At 42.9% G+C, this 8,811-nt stretch overlaps 1 protein-coding gene across 1 annotated transcript; it reads right to left on the minus strand.

Annotated features, from left to right (window-relative positions):
- Nucleotides 1-1,942: 1,942 nt before the first annotated feature.
- SDR42E1 (short chain dehydrogenase/reductase family 42E, member 1) lies at nt 1,943-6,039 on the minus strand. Its single transcript, XM_062618312.1, has 3 exons — nt 5,952-6,039; nt 5,429-5,530; nt 1,943-4,133 (listed from the first exon to the last, which is right to left on the minus strand). Exons 2-3 carry the CDS (start codon nt 5,494-5,496, stop codon nt 3,026-3,028), a joined length of 1,176 nt encoding a protein of 391 aa, XP_062474296.1. The 5' UTR covers nt 5,497-5,530; nt 5,952-6,039; the 3' UTR covers nt 1,943-3,025.
- Between the last annotated feature and the right edge of the window lie 2,772 nt (nt 6,040-8,811).

The raw sequence follows: 8,811 nt of genomic DNA on the forward strand, positions 1-8,811 counted from the left end.
CTAGAAGAATCAGTTTATGTATATCTAGCAAAGTTTTACCTTAACACACTGTATGTGAGGTTAAGCAGCTGCCCAAAGACTCTTAAAACATCATCATCATTCTTTATAGAGAGGCACTTGTCAGTTGTTAAGTAGTTTTGAGGACTAGGAAAAATAGAAGCTGTGCTATATTTTCAGTTCCACTTTTCAGTTTTTAGATGACTTTCTGGTAATTCACTTTCGGGAAACAGGTAATAGATTAAAATTTGGAAGCAGACACAACACTTGAATTAATTACCTTAATCTACTCAGCTATTCGTGCAGGAGTAGCAATAAAGAATAAATAACAGGAAGAAAGAGAATTCTTGTTGTAAAATACTTAAAATAGAACAGCTGTGACTGGCTTTATACATACGGAATTTCCAAGCAATTATAAAGTATCTCCTTAAGCCACAGATTTCCTGGTTTTATTGTGGAAAGAGGAAAAGTATTCTTCACCTCTGCTGTAGTCAGGACTTTGCTTTTTTTACTAGGTGCAGCTGAATGATGGGGATTTAATGAATGTACCAGCATGCTGTGGATGGGACTGGAGTGGCCATTGCCAGGCTGCTGACTGTTTCTCTTAACAAGCACCTGATTTAGTATCCTGTGCTCCAGTGGAAGTCATGGGCTGTTAGGACAAAATAAAGCCTCCTGTTCTGTTATCAGTGAAAAGTTCCGTCCTTGACTCCAGACAAATGGAAATGTTCATGTGTTGAGTCAGCTTCTGCAGAGTACTGGTATTTTTGGGCTGTTTTCATTTAATTATTTTTTCTTTTTTTTCTAATGTGTTCTTAGAAGCATCCTCTCCTCTGTACCCAAAAAGCTGTCCAGGGCTTTGACCTCAGCTGGTATTAACAGTGTAAATTTAGGCTTCATAAGTTTAGGACCCTCTCATAGATTTTTTCAGTAACCCCACCACTGAGCTAATTATGAATGGCAATAGCAAGAGTTTTACTTAATGAAAAGATCAGAAATAGCAGAAGAAACTCCTCTGGGGCACAGGAGTTATGTCCCATATTTTTATATGACTTAGGATGAAATACTGTTACTATGGCTCTGTGCAGCAGGCTTGTGCAATTTATCATACATTTTGTATTTGTCTCTTGCTTCTGCTGGCATTAAAATTTCTTATCTATTTCTGATAACACTGGGTCAAAACCAGAGAACTTAAAAGGGAAAAATAACCCAGTGGCTTTTGCTTGAAAAAAAAACGGGGCCTGTTGGAAAGAGAACAGCGGTCCAGTGCTTTCATGGGGTCACGACTGTCTTCTTTCTGTTTCATTAAAAAGGTTTCTTTCTTCTGCAGACTATGATGCTGTGTATTAATGACTTCTGGAAAGTGGCCTTTCTGCCACCCACATTCTGCTGGAGGCACATAAGCTCTTTATGCAGGCATGTAAAGTATGGGGAGGGGGGGTTGGAAGTAGGGAGAAAGGGGTTCAGTTCTCTCTTGAGCTGTCCCTCAAGCTGTTATGTTTATTTTCTGTCATGGTGGTTTCTTTACATACTGGTGGGAAAATGAAGGAGGAGGAAAGTCAAATTTCGAGCAACCAAAACGTAGTTAATCAACAGTGATTTTTGTTGGTTTTGGGTTTTTTTTTAAGGTAAAATTCTAAAAAAAAAAAAAACTATTTAAAAAACAATGCTGTCTTCATGCATCATACATACATTAACAAAAATCTCGATCTTTAAACATGGGTAGCAGCAGACTCTTAACTTGGTTTCTCTATTCAGGCCTTTTTGTTCTCTCAGAATCCTTTACCAATGTGGTAGAACTACTGTCTGTCTCTCCACTTCCCTATTTAAATCACAGAACAGCTTAACAGAAGGGAGTAACTGCAACTTAAACAAAATTCACTGAAGACTGGTGTAGTTTCAGCTATCTTAAAGTTTGAACAGAAGTGTAAACTTCCTAAAGGACTGTCCTTTCACCAAGAGGTACTGAAACCATAATGCTCATGGATTAAGGGAAAAAAATGTCATGATTTAACATTTTGAGGTGAAGTTTCTCCTACATTAAACTGACAAGGGAGTTGCTAGAGACAGTAGTGACCTGTACTTGACAAGGTCTTATTTTCTATTCTCAAAATCTCCACAAAATTATGACTATTGTCTTTTCAAGTGTTCATCACTCTACGAGAAAGGTGAAGTTCTAGTCAAATGGTGTCAGGTGTTAAAGAAGTGTTATTAAAGGCTAAAAATGCTGTATGAACAGTGGAACATGAATGTAATCACTTCCTGAATGTCTTTGATGGATTATTTGTTTAACCATTCAGTAATGCTGGGGAAAATCATAGGTCTTATTTATGAATGCACTTTAGCTGGCTGATTCATTTTAAACAGGCATATGTTATTGTTAGAAAAACCTGCAGATCTGTGCTGCTTCAAGTCCTTTCCTCTAACTTAGATTAACACTTGTGCGTTTTAGAGAAGTGTCATTAGATACCACAGAGGTAACTTAGAAAACACACCAGAATGCACTCATTAAAAAAACAACCAAACAAAAAAGGCATTTATTTATTGTCTAGTTGTTTATCAGTTAATCTTGGTTAGGCACATATACATTCAAGGTGGAAAGCAGAATCTGGTTTTGGAATGTGATCAAAGAATAAGTTTATTCTCCTCTGGATCATGTAGCACAAACTCTTTAGGAATAAAGGGCATGGATCAAGGATCCTGTCAGGGAGGAAGAAGGGTCAGTCTGGGGATGTTTGTTCTATTCACTGTAGTGTGCTGTTGTACCTGGAATAAAATGCTGTTACTGTAATACTGAGCTTCATGATGTTAGTGATCTGATCAATTTAACTTTGGAGAGGAATTATTTATAAAAATTACAACTTTGTATACAGCAATTCTGTTCTTTGGGGATAAAACTATTAAAGATACTTACCTGAATGACACAAATATGTGGTTGATTTTTTTTTATTCTCTGATTTCCTGTCAAAGCCAAAAGTACTCAGAGAACACAACTAAATTCTGTTCTCTGTGCTAAGCACTTCACCTTTCAGAGTGAAAATGCAGCCACAGACGGAAACCAGGAGGCCACCAAAGCAATCAGCAGTACAAGCAGTGCACCATCCCTCACAAGATGGATAATGGTGTATTTTCTTGGCTTTGCTCCACACCCCTGAGATCGGAACCACTCAATCACTTCATTCAGGCTGTACTGTTGAGGCTCGTACCCTAGCTCCTTTCTGGCCTTCTCCATGCTAAAATAATGCGTGACCCCAGTTTTGTAAACCTCTGTGCGAGTGAGGAGGGGCTGAAAATTATAAACATGGCCTACCAGAAGATGAACCACTTCAGTAAGGAATGCAAAAAAATAGACAAGGGAGAGAGGAAGACGACAGGTTGGGAACTTGTAACCCAAACCTTCCACCAGCGGGCGGAAGAATTCGAAGTTATTTACAGGCCTGCCATCTGAAATAAAATAGGCTTGGCCTGCAGCTATGTGCTTTTTGTTGGCTTTGAGGGCCTCGGAGGCAAGGATGTGAGCCTGAACCAGATTGTCTACGTGTACAAACTCTACTAAACTAAAAGGATCTCCATATACAAATTTAAACAATCCCCTTTCAATGTAACTAACAATTCTTGGAAGGTGCCTTTGTTCTCCAGGCCCATAGATGCCTGCTGGTCGGAGAGCACAAGTCCTTAGTATACCTTTCCCATGTCCAAGCTCAGCACCATTTGCCTCTAGCACCTTCATTTCAGCTAAAGATTTGGTCCGGGAGTAGTGATCTGGATGAAGGTGAAGAGGTAGATAAGGCAGAGATTCATCCCCATTTTCTATGATCTGGCCTCCAAATATCACGTTGTATGTGCTTGTATAAACCAGACTTGCCACTCCTGTGCTCTTGCAGGCTTGGATGACATTTTCTGTTCCTTTTACATTAATATCTTCTATAAGTTTTCGGTTCAACTGCTCCCTGCCAGACATTCCATAGGAAGCAATATGGAATACACAGATTACGTTTCTAAGAGCCTCTTCCACTTCAGACAGGCAACGGACATCCCCCTCCATGAACTTTATTCCCTCTGGCACAGTCTGAAGTGGCTTCATGACATCAAAGAGAATCACGTCTACTCCCTTTTGGTATATGGCACAGCCTAAACTAAAACATGACAGAAACCATATGTTAGTATATCTAGCACAATGATGCATGACATGTTTCACCTGGAGGTGAGATTGTTAACTATTTTAATACTGATTTCTTTTTTCCCTTCTTTTTCTGATGGGAACCTTAAATATTCAGCCATCTACTACCGATTCAACTGTAATACTTCAGGTACTGAATGAACTTCTCATGATCCATCAAACTCTGGAGAGAAAAGGGGAAAAAAAAAAAAAAAAGAGAACTGCTGTAAAGGAAAAATCAGAAAAGAAATAACTGAAGTGCTTCCAGCAGCCTTTTGGAAGAACCCAGATATTTCTCTGCTTCTGTCCCCAACAGATCAGCAACAGCAAACCTTTCAGATGTAAATCTGCAGCCAGATACTTAAATCTTGCTGTTTTTATCTTACTGCTTTTGTGCCATCCCAATTCTGCCACAGCGATAGGTTGGTCTTTGCTGTTGTGTTTGAAACTGATGGAGAAATGAACAAGATGCTTCTATGGTGGTCTGAATACTTTGCCACACATCTAGGTTTTACTCCAAGTCACAGGTATAAACGCAGGTATTGACAAATAGGATAAAACTGGTACTCCTTTCCCACAACCTGTATTCTTATAGCACTTAAAGGGGAGACAGTGGAAGAAAAAGCCAAACAGAAGTCGGATCTTGGGGGGGCTGCCACCCAAGACCCACCTTGAAATTTACTTTTTGGTCATGACCGTAATCTCTCACACCAGTGCAAGTGGCTGTAACTCTGAAAGTACTTCAGAATATAGTCTAAGGCTCAAAATAGGGTTTTTTCTTTACATGGCGTGCAGAGCCACCTGCAGTAAGGCAAAAATACATGCCTTATTAACAACTCTAACCCTAAAACATCACTGTCCATGAAAATAAATATATCCTTGACAGCAGATGGAGTATTTAATCCATATAGCTAAGCATGTGTGCAGGCCATGTCTTACTGTCAAAAGAAGTGTCTGCATATAGGTGTAGCCTTGCTCAGCAGAGTAGGCTGAAAGGTAGTGATTTAAATCCCCATTACAAAGGTGACCACAGAGGTAAATGTCGGCAAGTCAGTTGATGCTTGACATTTGGGAACAGAGTAGCATATTTACTTAAAGCAGGTGGAAACAGTAGAACATGTTTGTTTAAAAGCGAGATCACAAGAAGATAGGGTGAACTGGATCAGGCATTTCAAGCCCACAGATTTCTCTTTTACAGATGGATTTTGCTGCCTTGCAAGCCGCAATCTTTTACATTTACTCTGGAGTGTAATAATTACTTAATGTACTAACCGGAAGCCAAAATAGCCACCTCCTCCAGTGATGAGGACTGTTTGCTTGGCAGCCTTCTCTGGTTCCATCCTCTTTCCTTGTGCACTATATAAGGAAACTGACCTATAAAACACATTGTAAATATAACACTAAAATCAATCAGAGTTTTAATGTTGCTACACATTCTGCTCTTCACAGATCTATTTCATGTTTTAATTGAAGCCATTTCACCACCTTGTAGGCGAGGCAGAAATCCATTCTCAAAGGAGAGGTTATACATATGTATACATGTACTACCGATGATGCTGTGACAAAAGCAAGCTCATACACAACTGCCGCTACAAAGAGTTAACTCCCCTCCCCGGGCCTTGTTCCACCCCCTGTCCAGCGGCCGCATGCGGAGCGCTGCGGGCGGGTTGGGCCTTCCCACCGGCGACTGCAGGGCGCGCACAGCCGCGCTGAGGGGCGGAACGGAGCCCCCGCGGTTGAGAACCGGGCTCAGGGCAGCGGCTCCGCACGGAAGCTCGGCGGCTCCCACCCGTACCTTCTGCTCCGCCGCCGCCTTCCCTCAGCGCCGCGGTGCCGCTGGGCCTCCCGGAAACGGAGTGCAAGGGGCGGGAGCGCCGGCAAGATGGCGGCGGGGCAGTGTGAGGAGGAGTTGTTATGTGGGGTGGGAGGTTTGTCCCTGCGGGCTGGCTCGGTCAGTTGGAGCTTGCCGTGTCAGTTTATGTGCCGGAAAGGTGCTGCAGTCAGCACTGCGTTGTTTTCCCACCACCAAAACCACCTCAGCCTCTGCATTAGGTTACGGGATGCTGGCGTGTGGTGGGTGCGCTATGGAGATGCTTTGTCCCTTCTCTTCCCCAAGGACACTCAACCAGGGCTTGGCTCTCAGCGTGTGGCACTTTAGAGTGGGGAATCTCTGATTGTCTTTGGAGCCTGATCCTGTTCCAGGTGTGCCACATCCCGATGTTTGTGTCCTTCATCAGTGGGTGCCTGCAAGTGTCACCTCAGGGGTGTGAGGTTGGACTGGGACACTTGGGAGAGACCTAGTGGTTACAGAACCCTTTGAAAACACCTTGAATTGGGTGCTGCGGGTGGGTAGGGCTGTTCCTGGTCTTGCTGCTGAACATGAAGGGCCACGAGGATGATCAGGGACTGGAGCACCTCCCGTATGAAGACAGGCTGAGGAAGTTGGGGCTGTTCAGCCTGGAGAAGAGAAGGCTGCGTGGAGACCTCATAGCAGCCTTCCAGTGTCTGAAGGGGGGCTATAGGGGTGCTGGAGAGGGACTCTTCATTAGGGACTGTAGTGACAGGACAAGGGGTAAGGGGTTAAAACTTAAACAGGGGAAGTTTAGATTGGATATAAGGAAGAAGTTCTTTACTGTGAGGGTGGTGAGGCACTGGCATGGGTTGCCCAGGGAAGCTGTGAATGCTCCATCCCTGGCAGTGTTCAAGACCAGGTTGGACGAAGCCTTGGGTGTGGCATGGTTTAATGTGGGGTGTCCGTGCCCATGGCAGGGGGGTTGGAACGAGATGATCTTAAGGTCCTTTCCAACCCTAACTATTCTATGACTCTATTGAGTCTATTCTATGACAGTGTGAAGATACCAGATGACCTACCATGCATAGGAGAGCTGTGCTCTTGCAGCATCTTGGGACCATGAGTATGCACCCTTCTGGTGCACCCATCACAAGTACCACGTAACATGCTAGCAGAAATCTTCTGTGCCTCAAGCAGAGGCTGAAATATGGGTAAAATAACCTACAGTGCTGACTGAGTGATGCAGAAGTGCTCCTGAGTCAAGAATCAGCAATCTACTGCAAGCTGCATGCGAGAGTGAGCCGTAATAGGAAAACAGTGAAGAATTACACTATCAAAGTCTGCTTTGTGGTATTTTCTTATTTTCTTTCACAGAAGTGTGATTTGCTTGGGGAGTGTGACTCAAAAAGTGGATTCAGTGTCAAATCTGCTTAAAAAGCACAAGTTTCTGTTTGCAAAACCTTGATGGAAGCAAGCACGGTACACAGTGGTTTTATGATGATTGATGGCTGGCAAGAATTAAAGTGAAGCAGATTCTAGAAAGAATTCTGTGATCCATAAGGATGTTTTTTAGCAATGAATTCTTGCTGGTAAACCTCTGGTGACTCTTAAATAGCAATTTCAAGTGCAGAGCTTGTGCTGTGTAACCTGACTATGCATAGCTGATGCATCTGTGTAGATGTGCAGGGTGTCTGGTTTGGAGGGCATCCTTCAATCACATCTGATTTCTGTCTGTATGGGCAGAAGAGGCAGCCTTGAAGCATCCCTTGAAATGCCTTGCAGACATACAGATTGCCTTTGAATGGAACATCGCAGGATTGTGGAATAACTGAGGTTGAAAGGAAATGCTGTGCAAGCGGCCTGCACAAAGCAGGTTCAGCCAGAAAGGTTACTCAGGTTGGTATTTAGTATCTCCAAGAATGGAAACTTTTCAGCCACTTTCTCCTTATAGCTTATAGAGCTTTGGGCTACCTGAACAGTATCTCTAACCTTGCATTCTGTGTTGTGTAGGTGAATCATAGAATCATTGAATCACAGAATAGTTAGGGTTGGAAGGGACCTTAAAATCATCTAGTTCCAACCCCCTTGCCATGGGCAGGGACACCTCACACTAAACCATATCACCCAAGGCCTTGTCTGACCTGGTCTTGAACACCCCCAGGGATGGAGCATTCACAACCTCCCTGGGCAACCCATTCCAGTGCCTCACCACCCTAACAGGAAAGAATTTCCTTCTTATATCCAATCTAAACTTCCCCTGTTTAAGTTTTAACCCATTACCCCTTGTTCTGTCACTACAGTCCCTAATGAAGAGTCCCTCTCCAGCATCCCTATACACCCCCTTCAGATACTGGAAGGCTGCTATGTGGTCTCCACGCAGCCTTCTCTTCTCCAGGCTGAACAGCCCCAACTTCCTCAACCTGTCTTGAATAGGCAGATAGGCAGCTGTTAAACTCAGGATGATGTTTTGTCCTTTGTGGTTTGTGGTATGTCCATACAGGACAGTTTGCAGGATTGAGACCTCCCTCTCTTTCTCTCTGCATTCTGCTTTTTCTTGCTTTCTGCCTGGTATGTTATCCACAGTGAGTGATTTGTGTCAGATAATGTCAGAGTAAATAATGTGAATATAATAAAGCTGTAGTTAAGATACAGTAAAGCGTCTGCTCATAAGCCACTATCAGTTTTATTTCTCATTATAGTAAATAGTCCTTTTTGGCTTCAAATTATAGTAAGGAACATTCATTCCTTCAAAGTGGTGACACCAGTGAAAGCTGTGGTTAAATAGTGTCCTCATTTTACATTGACAGATGTGATGTGAAGATGCGAAGACTTGAGACTTGACAGTCTCGGATCTCATTATTCT

Source organism: Pezoporus occidentalis, unplaced genomic scaffold (assembly GCF_034315485.1).
Source record: "Pezoporus occidentalis ecotype Australia unplaced genomic scaffold, CSIRO_AGI_Poc_V1 ctg20, whole genome shotgun sequence".
Lineage (NCBI taxonomy): Eukaryota > Metazoa > Chordata > Aves > Psittaciformes > Psittacidae > Pezoporus > Pezoporus occidentalis.